Source organism: Montipora foliosa, chromosome 4 (assembly GCF_036669935.1).
Source record: "Montipora foliosa isolate CH-2021 chromosome 4, ASM3666993v2, whole genome shotgun sequence".
In the NCBI taxonomy this organism is placed as follows: Eukaryota; Metazoa; Cnidaria; class Anthozoa; order Scleractinia; family Acroporidae; genus Montipora; species Montipora foliosa.
Window position 1 is genome coordinate 29,158,723 of NC_090872.1, and position 25,000 is coordinate 29,183,722.

At 41.9% G+C, this 25,000-nt stretch overlaps 3 protein-coding genes across 3 annotated transcripts in view; all 3 read left to right on the forward strand.

Moving 5' to 3' along the window:
* Positions 1-25,000, forward strand: part of LOC138000543 (lipopolysaccharide-responsive and beige-like anchor protein) — an 87,836-nt gene that overhangs the window by 49,014 nt on the left and 13,822 nt on the right. The window contains exons 34-39 of the mRNA XM_068847034.1: positions 4,338-4,346; positions 13,278-13,549; positions 22,053-22,170; positions 23,179-23,281; positions 23,808-23,923; positions 24,805-24,917. Coding sequence (XP_068703135.1) covers positions 4,338-4,346; positions 13,278-13,549; positions 22,053-22,170; positions 23,179-23,281; positions 23,808-23,923; positions 24,805-24,917 — 731 coding nt within the window. The remainder of the gene's footprint in view (positions 1-4,337; positions 4,347-13,277; positions 13,550-22,052; positions 22,171-23,178; positions 23,282-23,807; positions 23,924-24,804; positions 24,918-25,000) is intronic.
* LOC137999375 (lipopolysaccharide-responsive and beige-like anchor protein) lies at positions 5,108-12,137 on the forward strand. The gene is made up of 7 exons (XM_068845187.1): positions 5,108-5,424; positions 6,572-6,765; positions 7,464-7,621; positions 8,291-8,537; positions 8,976-9,360; positions 10,195-10,459; positions 11,937-12,137. Exons 1-7 carry the CDS (start codon positions 5,108-5,110, stop codon positions 12,135-12,137), a joined length of 1,767 nt encoding a protein of 588 aa, XP_068701288.1.
* Positions 17,464-20,367, forward strand: LOC137999152 (protein mab-21-like 2). Its single transcript, XM_068844994.1, has one exon. The coding sequence runs from the start codon at positions 17,536-17,538 to the stop codon at positions 18,613-18,615; it is 1,080 nt and encodes a 359-aa protein (XP_068701095.1). The 5' UTR covers positions 17,464-17,535; the 3' UTR covers positions 18,616-20,367.

Sequence of the window (25,000 nt, forward strand, 5' to 3'; positions counted from 1 at the left end):
AAATCGGAATACAATCAAGACCAATCATCAGATTTCCTTCGGCACGGATACTTTGCGTATAGATATTTTAACTACATTTTACTCAAGATATGTCGGTTTATGTAGCGAGAAAGGTAGTACTTTTGTGGCAACTGAAACGCATGCGCATGTTTTGCACGCTTGTATAACTGTCTGTCATTCTTTTTACCCAAGCCTCCGTTAACCCTTGTCCAGCGGAAACTAGATAATTTAACAGCGCGGTAGGCACGTTTTTTGAGCCGCGGGGCGGTAAAAAAACCGGAAATGAGCTTTTCACGCATGCCAGGACCGTCTGTCTGCCAGATTTTTAACGCCAATCATCTCTAATGGAGGGAAGATACCTAGCAATATAAAGGTGGTAGTGACCCAGACAAGTTTAAAGGGAAAACAGCGCACTTCCGGTTGCCGTCAAACTTTCACCATATGGCTTCATATTTAAAGTAGAGCCCTTCTTCAACGCCTTGTGACGGCGCTCTCTAAGAGGTTAGGAAATCTAACTCTTGCTAAGGGAAGCTAATCGTCCAACCCGTAGGGCCGGGTTTACTTGTTCAAGCATAGTACTCCCTTCAGTGCCTCAAAAGGGTTTTCAGCGTAGAAGCGCGCGGTTACGTCACACACTCAATCCGTACGCTGCTCTCGTTCACCTTATTGACTCAAAACCGCCGAGGGGAAATAAAAAGACGTTGCCTTAAAATGCGATAACACAAAAGACCGGACTGCATTTTGTCAAGACGCGATGAGCCATATCTTGGAAAGTTTGCTCGGTCCCTACTCTAGTGTTGTTATACAAGCCAGATTCGTTTGTTTCGCATTCTTTAACAAAATTACAAATTAATTGTTTAAATCTTCCAAAAGCTTTCTCACAAAGAACTTCAGGGGGTCGATTTCACGCAAAATGAATGTAACTTTCATGCCGTACCACCTAAAATGCCCCAAAAGTAGACTAGAAACATTGCAATAACCACTTAACCAAACTAATGACCAATATCAAAGAAATACTAGCAAAAGGAAAAAGAAAGCATGGCATGGACACAAATGGAGCAAGATTGAAACGGGGAATTTGCCAATTGTGGGTACATCTTGAAAATGGTCGGGCTGTGACGTTTCTCAGGTTTATGGCAAATTGCCTGGCATAAAGGTTTTTGCATCAGAATCATTTTGTTTTGTGATGTAACGTATAAGGTTTAATCAGTAAAGGAATTCCCACATTTTCGAGTTTTAAACTCGTTCATTAACAAAAGAGAAAAGATTCCCCTGAACACACCCCAAAAATAACCTGGCAAATAGCCCCTTTAAGTTTCTATTGGCAGTGTTTTTTTCGTGTCACGTCCCACGTAAATCATGTAAGAAAAATTTAATGCGGATTTCGAAATTTAAAAAAAAATTGGTCACAGAATTAGTTTTCAAAATATTTCGAAAAACCAAACTGCTTAGTTCCTGAGCAGTGCTATACCGTCACCATGGCAATAATTTGGACCTAGCAAACACACTAAAATAATTACCTAGTGATAGTATTAGACAAATACCAAAAGGTTGCCCAACTGACAGGATTCCCGGTGTAGTGTTGTCATTTTTTCCATTGGAACCAGTCGAGCATTGCTAATCGCTTTTCCTACTTACCTCCAAGCTGCCAGCTAAATTAGTGGGTCCATTCTTTAACTTAAGTTAACTTAAGCATTTTAGTGTATTGAAATGTGCATTTTCTTCACGTCAATAGCCTTATACTTCAATTGTCCTGCTGGCAGGATTGGCTTTTTGCTTTGGCTCACGTGGAACCCGCCAATGCAGGTATTAACAGCTGCACCCATTAACGATTAACCATTTAGCACCTATCGGGTGAATGCTTATACATTTGAGGCCCGTAGGTTGCCCTGCGGTGTCGACAGTTTTCGGGATAAACCAACCCCGGCAACGTGGTACAATGGTCTCCTTTGTAGCCGTTATTGGGAAGCGTTGCGTGACATCCAAAAAACGGCTGCGAAGGAGACTAGTGGTACAAGGGAAGTTGCGTTACATCGCACTCTTAGCGTGGGAAAAGCAAGAGACTAGGGGAGGCAGTACTTAGTGGGCATGTAGCTCTGGGACCTATGATTAGCTGATTACGATTTCATGCACACACTCTTGTTTCAAGGACAAAAGGCCTTTTTGAATTAAGGACGTTCGCGCGCAAATTTTCTAACATTGATTTTTTTCTGCAAATGTTACCATTGAACGTTGATGAGTTAGTGATGTCAGAAATGTAAAAAAAATGGAGGTTCACCAACTTCGTTTTGGAGAGAACTTGCCCGGAAGAACACCCTAAATCTGAAAAAAAAATCCGGTTTCTTTAGCGAGTAAGGCCACAGTGTCTGTAAGCCCAAATATTGCAATTACATCTTTCAAGTGAAATGTTCTCTACCAAACTTTGTTTAAGTGGACCCATCAATTGAATTAGTTAACCGTTGAGATTCCTAGAGAACAAGTTCGCATTTAGAGACCATAGTTTCATGCTCCTTGCAGCCGCAAGATGGCAGGATTGCATGTCCCCGAGGACAGAAATCTTGAAATTTCTTTAACTTCCCACAGTGATTTTTTATTCACTTTTTGGACAATGTGGATAATTGTAAATAGAATCTGTTTCGGAAAAAATGTAATCCAAAAGAAATTCAAGAACGTTTAAATCCAACAAAGCTATAGGAATGGGCATCTGCCCTATCACATTTTCATTTTAGTACTTAGCGCGTGAGTTTGCGTGCGCTGTGGAGGATGCGCAGTGGCAATGAGCGTGAACGTCCTTAAGTGCTTACAAGAGATCAGGATCGATCCTCTGATCTTTACGATGTAGAACATGAGAGAGAAAAAGTTACCTATTTTAGCGAGCTTTTCCTCTTCAATCCCCTTTCTGTTCTTTCCAATTTTAGAGGAAAATCGTATTACAGACACGGTCTTCTCTTTGTTTCGTATGCTTCTCCACCACGCCTTTCAAGAGGAAAGAGAAGGGTGGAGGATCTGGGTTGACACATTGGCTATTTTACACGGAAAGGTGAGAGGTCCCTTCTTGTTAAAGTTTGAAAGGCACAGCGAGATTAATGTGGTTTCACCAATGCGCTTGTGGTTGTCTGAAAAATCCCTAATTACATTCGTGGCCAATCAGAGGTGAAACCAGAAACAATCGCGACTTAGTCGCTCTGTGTTATGATTGGTTCATTCGGTGTGTACATATCGTCTGATTGGCTAATTTGGTTTTCCGGTATGCAGCTGAAACCGCTCAAATGTTTATGATTGGTTTTTAGGTGAGTTCACATGAAGAATCAAAGCGAGGGATCCTTCAAAGCGAGTGGAGGTAACTCCTTGTACGGCTGGGAGCAGTGGTGAGGAATCTAAAACTAGGGAGGAACTCTTCAAGTCTACTTCGGAACAGCCGACACTTGAAACAAAGTCGACAGATAAGCGATGCTGACAGAAGAAAGTTTTTCCAATCGTTGATTCAGCAGTAAAAACGGACCGAAAGCAAATGAACCACTGTCTACTGATACCCCTGAGGAGAAGAAAAGCAATCCTAGTTCCCCTGTAAACGGGACAGAAGAAGCAATTGATTCTAGAAATACTGAAGAAACGAGCGAATTGGAAAACGCTATGTCCAGAACTCGAAACGAGCAAGAAAATTTGGAACCTGTCAATAGCACCTCTCAACAAGAATTGTCTTTGAGCGTTACTGGTGTCGACAACCGAATTAAGAGGAACCGAGGTAGCGGCTGAATTAAATGTCCAAGGCGTCGAGTTACCCGACACTGGGCTTACGGTTGAGGATGTCGTTGACAAAGAAACTAAAGATTCTAATGTTCGTTGAAAGTTGTTTGGAAGAAAACACTGACACGAAATCTGCTGAAAATGCTGAAGCTTTATCTACTACTATGAAAGAGACGCATCCAGCTTGATCGAGAAAGATGAAATTGCTCGTGAAGTGGACGATGAAAGCACGATTTCACCGCCAGCAGAAACGGAAGAAAGTGCAGATGGAATGTTATCTTCAGACGAAAGCAAAAGCCTTTCGCATCTCATAGTCGAAGGGTCAAGGATTTCGCTCGATCCGTAGAGAGAACTGAAATTAACGCAAATTCGAGATTAGATCAAGATTTACTGAACGAGACTGAGAAGACAAGGGAATGTCGATAGTAGTCTCACTATTGCAGTGAAAAGCTCTTATATTGGAGCTGCGATTGAGAATAGCGAGGATGCGAAAACGAAAAGCGAAAAATAAGGAATCGGGCGATCCTGTTCAAAAAGTTATGCCGGAGGGTGTCGGTGAGAACGATGAACAAAACGGACATGCGCCGAAGGAAAGCACTGTTTCACAATTTCATACGGAGGCGTCCATCCACTGATCATCCGCATCAACCAGATTCAACAAAGGTTCTTCAGAGACTGGGGCGGAATCAGGCCCAGATTCTTCTTCATCTGCGTCCGCAGCCGCTAGAAGCGAAGAGTCACCCGATCAAAAATCAACCTATCGAGCTTATGTTAATATTCCCGAGTACCTGTGGTCGCCTATTCCTCAGAGACTGTTAGGAGATCTGTTGTTTGCTTTTGAGTCTGATATTCAAGTTTGGAGAAGGTAGGATGCATCTAAAATATATACTCAAAGCTTTCAGTTCAAACAAAGAAAAAAAGTTCTTACTTGGATTCCAGGGACTGAATAGTTTTATAGCAGCTCTTACGTTGGAGGAAGTCTGTCTTTTTTCAGCTGACGTAAGACGCCTTCTTCTTTTTCGTCAGCTTCGAGGAGTTTTGCGATTCCGGGTGGCAGCGAGCTTCTTCGAGAATAGGCGGGGGAAAATTGGGGCGGAGAGTAATAGTTGCAATCGCCCTAACCTCCTCCGGCGTGAAGCATTCTACAGCTTACAATTACCCCGCAAAGAAGCTACACACGAGTATGATTTGCATCCGAAGGATGGACGGTGGTTTGGGATTTTTGGGGAATGGGAGAGGATAAGAATACTTTCCAATTTTTTTTTTCTTTTCCTTGAAATGTAATGGAAAATTTTAAGGAAAAAGTCAGTCTTTATCATCATTTTATCACTTTCTTTTCAGTCATAATCGTAAGTCAGTAATGGATTTTTTCAATGCAAAAGACAACGCAACGTACCTCTGGAACTTGGCCCACTTTGTGTCAGTACTCGCTGACAACGTAATTTTCTGCTGCGGGGATCTCTTGCCTCTGCTCTCCTCTGTTACGTCACGTGATTACGTTCAAGACGTCATCGAGCCGTGTGGCGGAATGAGTCTGGAAACAAGTTTTTCGTTTCTCAATCGGCTTATGTCTCTGGTGGATGTGATTGTATTTAACCAGTTCTCTCGCGTTCAGTGGCGTGGAGGGCAACCGGAACCTGAGTACGGGTGGCTTTCTGAGACAGTGTCTGAGATTAGGTGGGTAATTTGCAAGTGGAAAAAAGCGCCTAGACAGGCGTATATTCAGATTTCTCGACAGATTGACAGGAGGATTTTACGTCAGTTGATAAAAATAAACCTCCTTGGCTTCGTCGTAAAGTTGCCTATTGCATATCGCCTATATTTTTCAGCATCGCACTACCATGGGGGAAGTTTACGAGTTCATTCCACAGTCGAATCAACTCTCGGGTCTTGAAATAACTTAGGAGACGTATTGCCTTTACACCCAGAAACGTTTATACTTGCAAATCTACTCAGATACGTACTATAAACCGTGGGCCCCGTCTCCCTTTCTACAAATAAAAAATTGTGCAACACAATGTGTGTGACACAATTTTGTCACACAATGTGTGTGACGATAAAGAGCCCACACTTTGTTCGAAGGGAGTGTGGGAATTAGTCCTCGACGCTGTGGGCTGGCCTTGTTCTGGACGAAGGCATCTACATTTGTGATCGGAAACTGAATAAGAAGCTGGAAGTCCGCCAAAAATCGTTGTTAATTAGTCCTGAAAGCCGCGAGGGGAGTGTTTATTAAATGCACTTCGTTCACCTCATGTGACAGTTTTAGAGGAAATAGTCCTTTGCTTTCCGCGAGGTTAACATGGCCTGTAGGTCCTATTGCCCCTGTTTGGTCAATTAACCTCAGTAGTTTGGCGACTTAAGTTTCTCTGCTTGTTTTGCATTTGCTGTATTCACTTCGTGCACAATCCCATAATACACCTGTGTTAGCCCCCAAAGCGTTTGCATAACCATTGTTTGCAATTTCTCCTGGGACATGAAAATGTCCCCAGAGAAGTCGAAAACAATACCTATGCAGACTTTTTGGGGGTAAAAAGAGGTGTATTATGGGATTTGTGCAAGTAGTGAATTAGATTTGGTATGCTTATGAGCCAACAACTCCCAACATTCCTTTTGTTCCGTAATCGTCGAAGCGTAGCGCAACAATGTTGCACAGCTCTTTCAATATTGTTGGGGCCACAAACGCGCATTACATGTGGTCTCCACGGAGATAGCGACGCATTAACATGTTGAAAACAAGATGGCAGCCGAATTTTATAAGTTTACAAAGTCTTATGGGTCGTATCCTTATAATAATAGCAACTTTATTCATTTAATTCAATGAAAGGACCCTGAGGATGCCAGAGGTTATCCTTATTAAGGGTATCTGCCCGCAGCCGGATGTAATTGACTGTGAGTCGATTTTTGATGAGGGAGGAAAACCGGAGTACCCGGCAAAAAAACCTTCAAAGTCAGATTTAGATCGACTGAAACTCAGCCCACATGTGATCCGAGGCCAGAGGTTGAACCCGGGTCACAGAGGTGGGAGGCGCGGTTGACAACCGCTAAACTACCCTGACTTCCCCTTCTCAAAATACACTCCACGCCCTTACATTTTTGGGAGTTATTGTCGAGCGAACTCCGTGCAACATCTTCAGAACCAACTACTCTCAAAAATGTTGGGAGTTGTTGCGTCCGTTTGCACGCGGGGCTTTATCAAACAAACTGAGAAAGGTTAATTGACCTCCGTAAGAAAGATTTGTTGGCTGACATTTCGAGCGTTAGGCCTTCATCAGAGCGAATTCGAAAGGACAGACAACTACACCAATTAGCTCTGAAACACTCGAAACGTCGGCTCACCAGCCTTTCTTTACTGTGGCGGGTCAATTTAGCTTTCCCAACTCGCTTGGCGTGCAGGGATGGCGCAGTGGTGAGAGCATTCGCCTCCCACCAATGTGGCCCGCGTTCGATTCCCAGACTCGGCGTCATATGTGGGTTGAGTTTCTTGGTTTTCTACTCTGCACCGAGAGGTTTTCTCCGGGTACTCCGGTTTCCCTCTCCTCAAAAACCAACATTTGATTTGATTAGCGTTAATTGTTAATTTCAGTTTACAGTGTCCCCAATTAGTGCTCCAGCGCTAGAACGACTATAGACACTTAAATAAAGTTCCTTTCCTTTCCTTTTTCTTGGCAAAACCAAATTAGAGTGTTCACATTCGACTATTTGTGTTTTCTCCCCAGTATTTTGCTGTGCTGCGCGCAATCGTCTGGTGTGTCGGCAACGTAACAGGCCCATTCTTCCACAAATAACAAGCGGTAAACTTGGAAAAAAGGCGCTAAAGGAAGCCAGACAGGCAATCAAGACCCTGATAGCATCAACTAAACCTCCAAGCGAGCAGGTATAGCGAATCCACGACATCGGCTTGCTACCTCTGACTTCTTCTTGGAAATGGGTCTTAGACCAAAATCTTTATTACTTCCTTCATGCTTATGCTTTTTTTCTCTTATTTAAGGAGTATTCCTTTCAGACTATTCGGTTTTAAAATTACTAGATCATTAGAATATAAACGTTTTCCATAAAAATGTTCCCAAAATGAAAAGATTTTTGCGGAGACAACCAAGAGACCAATCCTTGGAATTAACAGTCACTCGATCTTATCATGCTCATGCGGCCGTGTCCCAAACTTACAGAATACAGTCCCGCCTTTGAACATGTAGCGTTCCTACTGATTATTTTTTGTGCTCGTGATCGACAATAGAGCGGTTTTTCAATTGAGTGTCGAAAGTAATTAGCGAATTGCTTTGGTTTTGCATTACTTCACTCAGTGATTGGTTCAAAGTTCTCGCGCCACTATTTCAACCAATCAGACGTGAAACGAAAACTAATCGTGGCGCGCGCGTGTGCACATTTTCCCGCGCTTTGTGTCGGTTACGTGTAATTACTTCGAGTTTTGATTGATTTACTGGATTGTCTCCGTCCTTTTGATCGGCGAAAGTAATTACTTTGGCTTTGGCTTTGGCTTTACGAAACTCGATCGAAACTCGCTCCCTATATATTTTTAAATTAGGATGTAGTGCAGAATATTCCTGGTCACATGACCACAGTGACAGATCCCGAGAAGCTGCTTCAAGAAATGGATGTAAACAGGCTTCGAGCAGTGGTGTACCGTGACTTTGAGGACAGCAAACAGGCTCAGTTCCTGGCTCTCACCGTGGTCTATTTCATAGCTGTTATGATGGTCGCTAAGTACAGGGACCTTCTCAGATCTGATGACCCTGAAGCAAGGGCGAGATACCACTCGATGACCTCGTCAGGTGTGTGATACAACCGCAACCTCACTCATAGGGCGTTTGTGAAGGCTTCGTACCATGTTCTCCCACCACTTCGGCATTCATTGGTTGGAGGGATTTTACAAATTCGCGGTGTACCGGACGAGATTTGTATAGTTTTTACATGAATGACACCAATCTGCCAGCACAAATATAGTCGTTCCAGGAAATTTTGTGGAAGATATTCGGTTGAAAATATTATGTTGACAAATTCTGAAGCTTTCACAAAGACGCAAATGTTGCCGCGTAGGTCCTAGAAGCCTGGTTAACAGGCTTGCAGGAGATCCGGGCCTCCAGTCGTGAAAGGGAACTGACTTTTTGCTCGGAGAAGCACCTTAACAAATGAACTGTTCCTGTCAGTAGCAAAATATGTCATCCCCTTCTGTACATCGTCGTAAAATTAAGGCGATCTTGTTTTTTCAGACAGTACTGCGACAGAGGGCGAGGCACAAAATCAGACAGGTTCTCGCTCTCGAGCGGCCAGCTGGGGTGGACAGCGGAATGCTTCTGCAGAGGTGGAAGAAGATATGTTCAACTGGAATGAAGGAATGGCCCTACCCAGTCTCATGAAAAGCGCGGTAGACTTTAATCGATTAAGTTTGTCAGAAAAATTAGAGATTGGATTTAAATCATCTGGTTCCCTTCTCAAAGAGATATTGGTGGACTTCAGTCCCTTTCTCAGCCGATTTCTGGTTGGAAGTCATGGGCAAGAACTGGTTTTAGAAGGGCTTTCGTGTCAGAAGACGGATTCTGTTGTCGAGTTGGTCATGCTCTTGTGTTCGCAAGAATGGCAGAATTCTTTGCAGAGGTTAGTACCTTTCCATCTTTCTTTGGATGGTCACGCAATCCTTTCCTACCAGGAGCTTGCGAGGATTTCGTGACTGGCCAAAAGAACTTTTTCAGCCATCACGTTCTTTTCCCGCTTGAATGCACACCTAAGATGAGTCGCTAAAGAAAAGGACCTCTGAGATTAAAAAGGGACGGCAAATTGTCGCTTAGCAGCTTTTATATTTGTATATGTCAAGAGTAAACAATATTGGCATAATCTATGCTTATAGCTTATTTTTTAGCAATCTTTGCTGGACAACATGCGAATTTAGTGCGACAATCATTTTATCAAACTATGCAAAGTGGAGTGAGGTAGGGTTAAGAAACTCTGATATTCCCTATGTTTTCGTTTTTTGTTTTCTCATTTGAATGTGAACATTATTTTAGGAAATTAAGCGATACACAAGGTCTTAAACCCCACCCCCTCTCCGCACAAGATCAGCGTGAGGGAGGGGGGGAGGGGTTCACGAAATACTTGTGAAAGACATTGCATTTTGCTTAAAATTGCAAAAAAATTCATGTAGATGTTCTATTGGTCATGTGCCAATTTAGCGTCAACAAATGGAAAAAAAAAACAAGGGTAGGGGAACTTGAAGGTGTCCTGGTTTTCTCGATATTTCTGTTAGCTTGGGGAAGTTTACTAAACTGAATCTCGAAAAAGTGTGCAAAACAAAGTTCATTTCCTTGCCGTCTCTTTTGTAAATGTTAACTGGAAGGTGTGTTGAGGAAACCGTCCTCACGGCCAATACTTTCAGGGCTCATTATTAGTACAATTACAATTACAATTACCATTATTTTAATTGTTATCATGCAGAAATGGAGGAATGGCGTTTATGGAGCTCGTCAACGAAGGAAGACTTCTCTCGCACGCCATGCGCGAACGTATTGTAATGACGACGAGCGAGGCGTTTGTGATCGTCAGCAAGCTGGAGGGAATTTCACGTCAAAAACACATGCAGTTTGTTGACCTGTGTCGCTTGACTGAAGCAACGTACAGCGAGAACGACAAACTGCAGGATCAGTTGCTTTTGGCGACAAAGAGGCGAGATTTTTCGGTGGCTAAGAATGTCATTCAAAAGGTATGTTCATCATAGGTGCAACAGAAATCTTAAGCAAGGACGATTACGAGAACGTTATTTCAAAATACAACTTCAAAGAGTTTACCAACGTTCCAGGAATAACTGATGGATTTGAAGATTCTGGTTTTTTGGAGAGAAAATTGGGAATTCGGTGTCAGATGCTCGCATCCTCCACATGACGTCAATAAGCCATTTCCGAGTTCATATCGGCCTCCTCTTCAAAGCGAGTCTAAGTGCAAAATTTTTGTGATGGTGATTTAGTTCTTCTTTACATATGCATGAAAACCTATTTTCATAAGAAAAACTTCGCACGTAGACTCGCTTTTAAGAGGAGGCAGACATGAAATCGGAAATGGTCTCTCGTGGTCATTTCGCGTCGTTTGAGAATGTTAGCATCGTCAACGATGGCGAGTACGAGAACAAGTACAACTTTTACTTTTTGTCGAAGTTGTACTCTACGTATTAAGGTTAAGTGTATAATGTGAGTTCCAGTCTGTAGAAAAACACACTAATTCTTTGACAAAATATCAGCATTTAAAGCTGCTTTTCAGGCTCGAAAATCCCCCTAGTTATTTACCCAACACTTGAGGATTGTTAGTAGATTATTGCAGCTTTAAATTAAAAGAAACGGTTCTAGATCAAATGCAATTTCCTTTTCAAAAACTCGTACTTACCGATATGACTTTTCGATGTAAAGTCGTCGCAGACCAACTTGCCGGGACGAGTTGAGCACGCCGGGCTGGGCAGTGCGGTTGCGCAATGATCAAAATCGCAGAACTCGTACTAGAAGTCGCACTCGTTGTCCATTCGCCCTTGTCACACGGCGGCCATATTGTCCCGGGAGACCAAAAGAGCATTGTTTTACCACGCCAAGCCTCGCAGTGGAAACCATGGGGTGAGGCTTGGCGCGGTAAAAGAGAGCTGTTTTGGCCGCCGTGTGACAAGGGCGAATGCTAACATTCTCTGTTGTCAGGATGAGAACGACAAAGACGTGTCCCGAAATGTAAAACGCAAGTGCGGGGCGAGCAAAGCTGTGTTTTTTTGTTCTCCAAACGTACTGTACTGTGGCATTTTCGTCGCCTTCGTTGTTCGTGATTCGGCCGCTCTTTGTAACTGCTTTGCTGTGTGATACCGAACTTGAGGCGTATTAGGGTCGAACGATGTTACTGCTCCATATCCTCTGAATTAGGAATGATTTAAAATCGCTTTAGTCGTGCGTCGAATTCGTCCCGACAAAGCCCTGATTTGCAATAGATGCCATGATACTTTTAAAATTTTCATGCTAATTGGCCATGCGCTCTGTTAAGGAATAACATTGAAAAGCATAGGGAAACTTGCAGGACTTCTCCTCGCTCTTGAAAGATGTCAAAAGTGGATTGAAGAACTGAAACCTGGGATTAATTAAAATTTTAGTGAACTATCTGGTCTTCAAGGGTTTGGTCTATTTATCAGAGTGGTGGCATAATTTTTCCACTAGGTACTAGACATAATAACCAGTGAACACGGCGCCTGGTCGGTGGGGCAGCAGCCGCCTTCAACTGTACAGTTTTACAGGCTAGACATGTGGGAGGATGACAGCCGAAGACGCATGCGCTTTGTCAAAAACGAGTATGGCTCCAGTCATCCCGAAGCGACTTTGCTCGAAGGCATAGAAGGTAAGCTGCGATGCAGGGATTGAGCTAATAAGACTTGAAGGCAAATTTGATTGAAACTTAAAATCGGCGGTTCAAACTTCCTGGTTTAGAAATAGCGTTTCTTGTATCGCTGAATTTTTGGGCCAACTCAAGAAATACTGACAAAACTATTCGTACCTTCAGATGGCCAGATTTCTTTCGTTTAAAAAACCGAAGTTAGCATTATGTCTTGATTTCAACTCCTTTTAATTCTCGACTTCGTTCTCGGACCATTCCTTAAAGTGTTACTATGACATGATAAAAATATTACTACCTTTTTTTCTTCAACTTTTGAAAGTATCTGCCTAACATCTGAGTGGCAAAAAATATTCTTAATTTGACAGAGGGTCTTGTGGTCAGGGCACTAGGCTTTGAATCTTAATGTTCCAGTTTCAAAGTACCTCTAGTTTTTCTGGTGTTTAGGTGAGCGCGCAGATCCCCGACTTCAGGGTCGCTGTCTCGAGGCCTACAATCTTGGACAAAACTCGTTTGGAAAATGTGACAGACCACTATAATTAGTCATTCCCTAATTTGTCTGTGCGGTAAAAGATTAACTTCTCCATACTTTCCCCCTTGCCCTAATCCAGTATTGGTTTAGAAACGGCCAATGGCTTGCACAGTATTCTTCACGACGTTATCAACATTGGTATGGTGGAGGGGAGGACAAATAGACTTTGTTTGTGAGTGCATGTCCAATGATTTTCACACCGGAATTTTGACCGAGATTGTAGCTCAGTCATCCTGTTGTTTCCTCTTGCAAGAAACGTTGCTCCACTGTCTCTTCCTACCCAGGTGTGTAAATTGGTAATGGCGACTTATTACTGGGGGTATCCCTGTGGTGTACTTGTATTCCGTCCAGGGAGGAGTAGCAATACTCTCAGTTGCTTCTTGCTACTTGTTCCGGGGATAACCTCCGGACGTGTGAGCTCCCCCCACCCCCCCTCTCTCTCTCTCTCTCTCTGCTTGTGTGTGACTTTGCCATTTGCCAGATTAACTCCTTGGCTGTGCTTGGAAATAGATAACAGGTCTGCCTCCAAATTTATTGTGTTCGTTTGTTTGTATCATTTGTTTCATTGACGCTGAAGAGTGGTCTACTAATAATTTGTTTAATTTTTCTTTTTTCATTCTTCAAGGAATAAACAAAGACGTCTCCGCTAATCCGCAGCATCTTAACTTCGCCAAAATTTCCTCCGCAAAACCTGAGGATTCGTATTCTCTGGACGAAGAAGAAATTGCCGAAATGGTCATCGAGGAGCGCAACCTTGGACGAGATGTTTCGGGTCACGTGATATTTACGAGCTCGTGTCACTTAATAGCGCCTTGCGTTGTTGCCCCAGGCTCTTTGACCGTGACATCAGAGGCTGTGTTCTTCACTGTTGATGAGGAAAATCCGGAATATCAGAAACTGGACCCAAAGGTATGTGTGTTACTGGGTTTGTATACCCATCAGCTTTTTAACTTTCGAATTCTAGACTACTTTTATTCTTAAAGACTTTTTGTCTAAGGGAGATTTTATAGACCGGAAGTAATGAAGGCTTTGAATATAAAGAGGTAGCGTAAATTTTTATCTACTGCACCACCGGGGCACTTCCTGCCGTTTAGGAACGTTATTTTAGCAATAACAGAAGGAAGCTTGAAAACTTGAGGCTTGAACGGTGTTTGATCCCTGCAATAGCGGTGCGGTGGAATACCAGTTGATATGAGGGACGACGTGCTATGCTGCCCAAAATATTCCGCCTCTGAGCATGCGCAATTTAACCGGAAGTCTGCTGTTTTCTCCATCTTTTCGGTTGCGTTTTTTGTGGAGCGGCAAAGCTCCTGGTCGTAAAGGGCGTTAAAAATCTTAAATTAAGCAACGCGGGACGGCGGCCCCTGAGAAAAAGCCAGTTAATTTCATGATGGCCTGTTAGTTTTTTCATGGCGATTCAAATGAAAGTGTGTTGCCACTGTAGTTGTCAATTCACTGAGCTATCTGAAATAAGCAGAACTCTACATTCCTTTGTTATGGCCTACCGATGATTTACCAAGAATGGCGCTTAACAGTTTGGTTCGATTGTTAAGTGTTTCTTCAAATCTTGTTAGAGCATTTTGATCTTACCGCCCACATGACATGATGGAGGCCAAGCACTTTGCGTGATTGCTTCATTGAGTGTATGAACTTTATTGGTTGGATGTGAAAGTTGAGATAGTGGCAAAGCACTGTTCAACATTGCTAGACGAAACAAGGTACCGCTGCAAGTTGGCACTAAAGCCATGCCCAAACTATCGAACAAAGTTGGATTCCGCATGCGGCATTGTTGGATGTAAATGTTGAGGTAGTGGCAAAACACTCATCCGACATTGCTTGACAAAACTGATTCAAGTTCAAGTTGGCGCTAAATTTTTAAATATGACGCTGACACTGAAATGAAAACCGCTCGTAGTGCTTGTGCTACTGGAACTGCTTGAGGACGAAAATGACGGATTCAAACGAGGGAAACCCTAAAAATGGATAAGGGAGCGTGTAGAAAAGGGTATGTTCACTGCAAGATACATTTGCGTTTAGGAGTTGATGAGAATGAGCGGGGATCAATTTGCAGAAATTTTGAGTGCTATTGAACAGGAAATCTCAAAACAGAGCGATTGTGGTGATTAAGAGGACTAAAAGTGCCCCGAAGACATGTCCTTGCTTCATACTCGCTTATCAAGGTTTCTGGATGTTGAGTTCATCAACTTCCAAGACGTCCCATTGATCCTTTTCTGCCATTTTTATTGCAAATAATGCTAGAAGCCTAGGCTTGAAATTAAGGTAGCGATTCGTGATTGGCTAGCAGCGCGAACGTGACTCCATTCAAGACACAACTTTGTTGGAAGAGCGGCAAAACACTGCAACATTACTGCGTCGAGCAGAATTGTTGGTCGCAATGTTTGATCAAAAGCAAACTCCATCCAACACTTCATCGAACAAAAAATGTTGGACGAACATCTTCCAACATGGCTGGCCAAACGGTCGAACAATGTTGGATCTAGCAAAGTTGGAGCGTTGAATCCAACTCTATTCGATAATTTGGCCAGGGCTTTATTCAACTGATATCGAGCCGATTGTAAGTGGCAACCACGTTGCCGTAGGATCCAAAGATTCTTTTAGTTAGGTTTTCCCTGGCATCATTTTGTCTTTTCCAGTGCCTTGTTTTCGTAGAAAACCTCACTTTTCGGCCTCAAATCTGGACCTTTTAATTTGGAGCTATGGACTGGACATAGCCTATGTAATATAAACTCGATATGACGGTTTTTGAAAGCGGCATTGTATTTTGCTTTGATTCCTCATGGTTGCCAGCTTTTTGAAAAGTAAGTCTGTTTTGCTTTTCTGAGAGAAGAACGCGAGTTAGCTCATAAGTCTTGTTGCGATCGTGTTAAATTAACTTCGCTCGATTTCGCTTTCCCACATCTCTGTGAAATCGCAATCCAAGAGTGTTAGAGTGTACTGTACAAGTCAGGTAGATGACTAATAGAAGGACACTTCAGTTGAGAATTATGAACATTGTTTTCGACCTGAAAATGTCATCTAAATATTAGCATAAACTTGAAATGATGAAAAAATAATGTCAGGGTTTTCGCTTTTCTGTGGGTATTTCGATGCGGGCAGATTTCATCGCAGTTGTCATTACCAAAACAATACTTTTGCTTATTGTCTCTGTTGTCTGGTTCTGTTAATGAACGGTTCGCATTTTATTGACCGCCAGAACCTCTCATCGTGTTTAATACTGCAGTTATCACCCGCTTGCTTTGTGTTAAGCTGGTGCGCGGCAACTTGAAACAGCCTCTGATATGTGATTGACAGCGTGTCGCTATAGGGCTTTGAATGGCTTTTTTTGGCTATGGGTTTCAAGCAAATAGAATTCGGTGAATGTTTTACAGCAAAAGGAAGCAATTATTTGCGCTAGTTAACCTGTTACGAGAATAACAATTATTAAGTTCGTATTTTATATTCTTGATTGCTCAAGCGAATGTCGTGTCTTCTTGAACTTTCCAACTTTTGGCTTACCCTGTTTACAATTTGTGCACAATTTTTATTTGGAGCGGGAGGTTTTGAAATCAAGCAAAAAAAACCACAAAGCCTTGGTACAAACGATTTAAAATACTTTAATTTTTGTTGATGATGAGTCTTGAAAATTCAACTTCACTTTTCAGTTTCTTGTTCTCCTGTCCGTATAAAAAACTGAACTTAGTTTAGTCGTTACCTTGGCTCTAAAATCAAAACGTGTTCTTGAAGAGAGAGTAAAGTAATGTCTTTCGGTCGAAAGCGTTGTACTAAACACTCTTCAAATGCTCATTCGCCCTGAGGCGAAAATATCTGAAGTATGACAAATCTTAACTGCAGAATTTGCGGTTGAAGTTCGAAAGTTTTTTTTCGCGGCTTTGCAAACAATACCTTGTCGGCTTCTAATAAAGGGGCGCGTTTTATCGTCTAGTTTATATTATTAAAAACGTGTCCAAGCGATTATTAGAAGTTTATTTTGAACTTTCGCGTCAACTAGTTTTCGCCACATTAACGCGTTTTTGTACATTAATTCAGGGAGGACGTGTTAAAACTCTTGCAATTATTAGCTTTTGTGGTTTAATAATTCTGTTAATGGCGCTGTTTTGAGTTGTAGCCGGTGATTTTTTGTTGTAATATTCTCTAGGGTTATTTGTTCTTGATATATCGCTTTTTTATAGTACCCGCGGATAATTTGTTTTAACGCAATGAACGTAGGGTTATTAAAACCGCAATAAACAAAACTCGAAAGAAGATGACGGAAAACGGTTGCAAAGATATGCTGTCGACGAAAGCATCATTGCGGGGCTGATGTTCTTCGCTAATACACCAAAGCAGCAATGTTTAATTCCGGATATTTCCTCCGCTTGTTGACTTTAACCTGCGCTCGAGCGAGTCTGGAGTTTTTTTCTTACAAGTTGCCAGTTCAATATCTTTGGCGGTGGGTGGTCTGTGTTTAAAAAGTTTAATGACATTGGTAAACGGCTCGGCTCTGGGCAAAGAGAGGCGAAAATTCTTTGGCTGGGCCGATGAAACGCAAACAATCTGAAAAAGGTTGCTCTCTGATTGTGAGGTAAAAATGATGAGACTTTTTCAAGTACTTTCACTTCAGATTTTCTTCAGTTGAGTTTGCCGTCGTCAACATTTGGTTGCTAGCGTATTTTTTCCTCTCTCGCGGCGGCTAATTTACGCCAAATAGTTGACCCCGTGTTTAATTGGTAGCGTTTCGGCCTATGTTATTGTTTTTGAGATTAATAGCCGCTGACAGCCTCAATAGCACCAGTCGTGGAATATTAATACCGTAGACCGGAAAAAATTAGCTTTGGTCTCAAACAAAGCGTGTGTAGCTTTAGTAGCAGATCGTACTAGTTGATGGGCTTTGCAACATGGCCTTTTTATTTTCCGAGCGCCAAAGTAGTTTGCAGAAGTTCGTGAACACGCGTGTTCATAGTCGTAAAAGCGAGCTCTATGACACCATAACAAACATTTGCAGTGTTGTTGAAGAGGTATTGAAGCATGTTGAAGCACTTGAGCCACGTTTTATATCCTCGCTGAAGCTGGTCGATGGAAGGTACCAAGGTATGAAAGCTTTCTCTCCTCGCAGCTTCGAGGTTCATCTGTATTTGAACCAAATGGGTGTGTTTAATTTCATCGACGAAGCCTGCCCGCCGGGTTGCGCGATGCTGAAGCTTAGCGATGAACGCAAGCGATCTATGTCCCTTTGGACAGAGTTTATAACGGCGTCTGGGTATCTGTCCGCTAGAAAGGTTCGCTCAAGATTCACTTCGTTAGTGAGCGAGGCTATTCGACGTGGAGAACTTCAGAATCAAATTCGTGTCATCGTGGACAATCACTTCGGCGCCAAGCTAGTGGTTCTTGAACGCTACACGGTCGAGCTTGTTCCAGCTTTCCGGTGTGGGTCAATTTGGCCGCAGAATGGATGTTGTTGGCCGAGTCGTGAAACTCTTTGGCCTTCCCAATCGGTAATCGCTAGCATTAAACTACGGGGATTCTCATTACTTGCTCGAGATCCGTATCCTACGGCTAAGGGAGCTGGGTCTGAGGGCGATGCGTGGCTGTTAAACTTCAGTGAAGCAGAGGAAATTCTCTTTTCTACAGCTGGCCGAAGGCTTTGCCTTAGTATGCTTAAAACTCTATACGACACACACCTTGACTTGCCCGGAGAACCTTTAGAATACGTTCACCTAACAATGTTGTTATTACACGAATGCGAGAAGCACCCGAGAGAAACCGAATGGACGGAAGACGTTCTTCTGGATCGAATCAACGGTATTTTGCTGCAGCTCGTGTCTTGTCTGCAATGTCGGAAATGTCCGCATTTCTTTCTTAAAGACGTGGATTTATTTCGCTGTAAGTCGAAACAGATGCTTGATGTCGCGGCAAAACAAGTGTGGAATATAGCACGAGACATAGCTACTAACCCTGGAAGTTTTGACAATCTATAGATTACACGAATTGTGTTACTTACAAGGGTTGCGTCTTGAAGAGGGATTCGTGAAAAGCTGCGAGTTCTCTCCAAGAAATTTTAAGTACGCCAAGTGGCTCCAATCATTGAAGATGTGGCTACATGTTATGAAGGCGAGAAATAACTCAATAATAATATTTTTTTAACAAGCATTCGATGGGGAGGAAAACTCCTTCCAACTTTGCAAGAAATATTAGACTGAACTAAAGTAGCTGAACCTATATGTTGGCCCATTTGATAAGTATTTTGGCTACAACGCCCAGAATACAATCATTGATAAGAGTTTGAAATTGAGAACGTCGTTTATGTCAGTTATACTACTGGCTTAAGTACAACGACTGTTAACAAGAGGCATCGATGCAAATCTAGAAGCTGTCAAAACGACTTCATTCAGTTCATACCGACCTTGGTGCTGAAGAATGATGAAATGTTATCATTGGAGAAATGAGTTCTTCGAATAAAATTATGGTATTGGTGGAAATCTGAATGGAAACCGTGACAAATTTGCAACCCTTGACATTTTCTTACCATTGCAAAATGAGTTTTTAGAGCCCTAAGCAGTGAATTAGAATCTCGTGCTTTTGGCAAACCTTAAGGAAATCTCCGACATTGTACCTCGAGAAACCGCATTCTTGGAGCGAGCATTCTGAAGACACGCATGTAAGTTATTTTCTGGCTGGAAGCATTGCTAGTCAAATCACAGCGACAAAAATCCTGCAAATAATGTTGACTTTAATTGGAAAGAATTAAATTGCTCATTTTCTTCCATGAACACTACGAGGGACTAACTGCTAACTGGCATTCGTGGTAGCGAGTAAATTCTATTCACATCCATTGCTTTCATTTGGTCACAATTCAGAATGGCTATCCAAAGAAAAAAAATGGTTAATACTTCACAGTTCAATGTCACAGCTTCAACGTTTTGCCTGTGATCTCTAACCAGGCGCTATTCTTCAGTTTTCGTTGGATTAATGATAGCAAAACTTAAAAAAAAAAAAAAAAAAAAACCCGTACAATTATGAGGATTTTGTAGGGGAGACGTGCTTCATAACAGGTTCTTTGATGATCAAACTTAAAAATAGCATCCTCAAGAAGAAAAGAGGTAGAGGAACTTGAGGTTTTCACTGCAAAGTACGGCTCAGTAGATTTCATCTGAAAGTTCACATTTGTTCAGTTTTCATTGACATCTTCATAAGCAAGAACTATCTAATGAATGACAAGATCTCTATATTATTTGTGGAGTCTAAGGTTATCCGACGAAAGATTCATTTTGAGTCGAGGATTAAAAGAATTAAAGCTTGCCATTAAAGCTGCCGATCGATAAATCATTGTTCAGAGGAAACATGTTATTTTTTTCAGTTTAATTAAATGGACGATTTTAATTTAGGTTTGAAAAGGGGACATTTTGTAGCCTGAGGGTCGTTTGTAGAGAGCAGATGTATTAATTTAGTCGGTTTATTAATCCTGTTCTTCAGCGCTTTAGGTGATTTTTTCTTATTTAATTCTTTGAGCTTGAATCTTAAGTTGTATGAAAAAGATGAAAAGCTCTCTTTTAGAGAACCGATGAATACGACTCTGTAACGCTGTCCTCTGTTGTTTTTTTCTGCTTTTGTTTTAATTAACTGCTTTGTCGCTGACTAGGAAATAGTTCAGTTATCCTTTGCGGCATTATTGTGAAGCGCTGCCATTATCTTTTCATCTGTTAATGAAGTTGGAAATACGATGAACGAAGATCGACCAACGCAGATACCTCTTACTTCGTCTGGAATGCCACCTTCGTAACATGCAGTTTTTGGAAAAAAGTAGGACAGGTTTCTCGGCATCGAGCCTTGGAAATTTTATGTTTCTTGCAAAGAGGCATTGAGAGAGAGGGTGAAAGAGGAGCCTATTAAATGATGGGATCCTGTCGGAGAGTAATGATTTTGCCGTCGCGGACATGAGGTCTGGGGTCCGATCGTGACGTTATATTTGTCAGATATGTTTAGTTGACTTTTATGGATTTGATTAAGTCTTTGGGAGCTTTCATTCAGAAGGACAACAAATTGAGCGAATGTTCTTATGGGAAATTCAGGACTGCCTCCTGCCGGAAAAGGTCCTTTTCCTAGGTTTTACTGGAACGCCACCCGAAATCGTTCAGGTTACTCGACCCAGGCTCCATGGCGAGAATCACGGTTGAAATGAATCGTTCTATTTTGGCGGCCAAAAAATATTCTTTTTTTTATGTGCTAATTAGCCTCACTAGCCTCGTTTGCATGGACAAAATACAAAAGAAAGGTTGCTTGAGAGCGAGGCTAGTGAGTCTAATTAGCACATAAATAAAAGAATACATTTTTGGCCGCCATTTATGCATTCGGTCAATTGTAGAGCTTATTCCGCCCTCTATTCTTGCCTTAGAAGCGGAAGCTCTCGCACCAGATTGTCAGGCTAGTGAAACCTAAAGGCAATTATCTCAAATGAAAGCTTTTAAAGACCATTCTAACCAAGACTTATGCGCTTTAAATTAGCACTTGTTGTATTCAGATATGTCAGATTGTGATTAGAAGCACACCGATTCCAATAAGCGTCACGAAGTGTCCCCCTGCTCTTCTACCCAACTTCAACATCACTCGTGTCTCGGAATACATACAATAAGTATTTTTACAATGACTGCAAAATTCTCGCTCGCTCATTGGCTAATTTTTATTGTCAATAAGCGGACAGACACATAAATTTATAATTTATGCGATAATGACGCGATATTGCTCGCGTCAGATTGAAGTTTCTCGCATTTTTGTCTCGCGCTTTTCTCGTGTTTTGACTTAATTTTTACCCCTCTGCCTTTTTGTTATTGTAAAAACAAATTGATGCCAGTTTTTCATGCGTCTGTCGTGGATCCACAGCTTCTTTGACAATGTTATGACGAAATTCATGATCAATAACAGTACAGACGCATGAAAAACTGACATCAATTTACGTCACAAAGTAGTATTCTTTGATTAGTTCATTGCACTCTCGCCATAAATGGCTTTGAATGAGATCCTTGCTTGCCTCTGGCCCACGTATCTACACAGTTGTATGCGTCGATTTGGATAGTTAAAGCGAAATCCTTAACTCACGCAACGTCTCAAAAAGTTCTAGTTCGCCGTAAACTTAGTCACACGATATTACAAATGATAACGTTACGTGAGATGGTGGAGAAACAAATGGTTTTGTGGTTCAGTTTGTTTTCAAAGGCTGTTTTTTTTGGTGACGCAAACATGAGGCGAAAGCAGCTTACGCAGGCGCATCAGCTTGTCTTTCAGTCGCGTCGTTACTGAAAACCTTGTGGAATGCCTTGAGAATTCAGATGCAAGTTCCTTCTTCTAACGATTCTCTGGGTCCTTTACAAACAGCGTTTTCTTGTCAAACGCTAACCTTAAATTATAACTTTTACTGTAGATCCTGATGTACATGGACGGGCTGCACGGCAAGTGGCCTTTGGATGCAATAAAAGCAGTATTTTCCCGACGGTATCTGTTGCAGAACTGCGCGCTTGAGCTGTATACATCAGTTGGAAGTAAGTGGTGCACTCCAAGCGGAAGTAAGCGATATTGAGTCTGACCATTAGGGAATGTTTGTGACGTCATTGTTGTTTTTTTTTTTTGTTTTTTCGCACTTTGTCTGATTCATGACCATACGAATATGCCCATAGGAGGCGCCGTGTTACGAGCGAAAAGTTCAAAGAACAGCGCACTATTGGCCTTCAAAAAACCGACGAAGTATGGGCCATACGTTCTTTAAAATTACCAAAAAATGAAAGGAAATGTCTGCAAAGGTTGCTTTGATTAGCTTTTGTGATAAATGTGCCAGTCATTGCCTTTTTTGGCTTTCTAAACTAATTTCAGTAGCTGTGACATTTGAATAGCAAAGACAATGCTTTTAAAGAGATGTCTTCCACATGTGTACATTAAGTGGCTCCCCTTTGCCCACCTTGGTGTGTTATTTCTTGTGCTATGGGGATTTTTAAGACCTTTTAATGTAAACCGTAAGTTTCAGGAGTGTCTAGATTAGAGTCAAATTCGACTGCAGATTCTACCTCATTTTTGAGCATGCGCACTTGCAAAACTCTACCTCCAAACCTGATGCGCATGCTCCGAACTGAAAACATGATCGAGTTTTAGTGTGAACAAGACATAAAGGAGACCTTTACAAACAACGATGTCAGGGCTTGGGAAGCGTATTAGTGTGTATAGGTAAAGACGAAAGGAAAAAGGTCATGCGAATGAAAATTAAAAAAATACTGCTTCGTTTTCGTCGAGATGAAAATGAAGAATTTTGGAAACGCATCACTGTGAATGGGGTCTGAAGGTCGCTATTGGCGATTTTAGAGAGCAAGAGCTTGCTCGCAAGTTCTGAGCATACGAACTTGAGCAAGAGTCGACCTCTAAATCCAGTACGCGTGCTAGGACTGAAAAGGCGCATTCCTTGTCCTCGTCCTACATTTTAACTGTCGCCATAATTTTAAAGAGGATATTTTTCGGAATCTAAGTGAAAGTATTCTAATACTCTCCACTTAATTTTTCAGCTTCGGTTATGCTCAAGTTCGCCGATCAACAAACTGTAAGAAAAGTTGTGCGAGCCCTGCCACCTGTTGGAATCGGTGCATATTATGGTATACCTCAAACCAGGTCGGTTTGTTGAAGTCACTTTGTTGGTCCATCATGTAGATGCAACTAAACTTGATTCACGCTTGTGATAGCAGCGCAATGCACTGATTCCAAATGCAAGGAAATACATATGTGAATGCAAATCAAACTGCTCAGTGCTGGCAACGACGTGAAAAAAGTGGGAAGCAAATATTCTCTTGCAGCAGGCCTTTTCCGAGTTCAGAGTTCATGTCTGCCTCCTCTTCAAAGCGAGTCTAAGTGCGAAGTTTTTGTGATGGTAATTAGTCCTACTTTACATATGAATGAGGAAAACTTCACACTTCGAAGGAAACGCGCTTGACTTTTAAGACCGGCTGACATCAGCCTCGATTGCCATCTTGTTAGGGGCAATGTCACAGCGGGTATATCGTCCGAAATTACATTTTCCGTTTAAATTAGCGTGATACCATCCTTTTCAACAAATACAAACTTATCTTCACGTTCGTTTTCGTTTTTTTAATTTTCTTCTCCTTACCAACTCATTTTGATTGTGTACTTTGATTTCTAGGGCGGCGTCGTTATATTCTCCTCGACAATTGTTTCAAAAGTCCACCATGACCCAACGTTGGCAGAAAGGAGAAGTGTCTAATTTTCAGTACCTCATGTTTCTGAACACCATCGCCGGTAAGTATTACCACTTTCTGGTTTCTGGTTCCGCTAAGCAAGAAATCGTAGCTTTAAATGCCAACCCGACCAGATAAGAACTTGTGCGTTAATTGAATAAACTGGTCCGCTTGATTTAGCTGCCAGGAAGGCCGTTAACTTAAAAATATGGAAAAAAATCAAGAAAATAAAGACTATTGTTGTTCAGCCAGTAAATAGGAGCTCATATCTTCATAAGTGCATAGATGGGTTTGTGAGCCAGCAGTGCACGACGTGTCACGACTTGTCCGCTTGCTCTTCTCCCCAACTTCAATATCACTCGTGCATGTCTAGGAATACAGACATTTAACGCCATAAAGTGTCGCCCAAACTCAGATAAACAGCTGCATTTTCCCTTAGATTAAAAAATGCCAAGCACAAGGTTACCTTGATGTTTGAAGTAGGTAGCAAATGCTCAGACTTCAGGTGACACTTCGTGTTGGATATCAAAATTTGTAATACATATAAAACCGTGCATTTCCGGACGAAAGTGCCAACACAGTAATAGATAAGGTTGCCCTTAGAACGACATTTTGTGAGCTTCAAAACCTAGATGGGCACGTTTATCCAATCCAGTAGGTTAATTTTTACAGAGAACGGGTACAAACGTGCGACCTATTTAGCACGGTAATATTTCCCCATCAAGCCCATTGTTTGTGATGCTCGAGGTCTAAGATATGACCTTTAATTGGTTTTCTGTCGTGTTTAAGACCTCGGCCCAATGCAAAAACGCAGAAAGGCACCTCGTTTCTAAATGTCTCCGTTCGCTTCATTTTCTCTTCTGTCCACATGAATGAGGGATACACTGAAATCTACGTTGCAAGGAAAGCTTCTTTATCATACTGACGTTTCTTGTGCTACAGGTCGGTCATTCTGCGACTTGAATCAATATCCAGTGTTTCCGTGGGTTTTGACCAACTTTGAGGCTGACTCGCTGGATTTGACTGATCCCAAAATCTATAGAGACCTCTCCAAGGTAATTGAATGATATAAAAGATTGTGTTCGGGTGTTTTGAGATTATAACGTATTGCATTACTCTGGAGTTCTTTAAGGGTGAA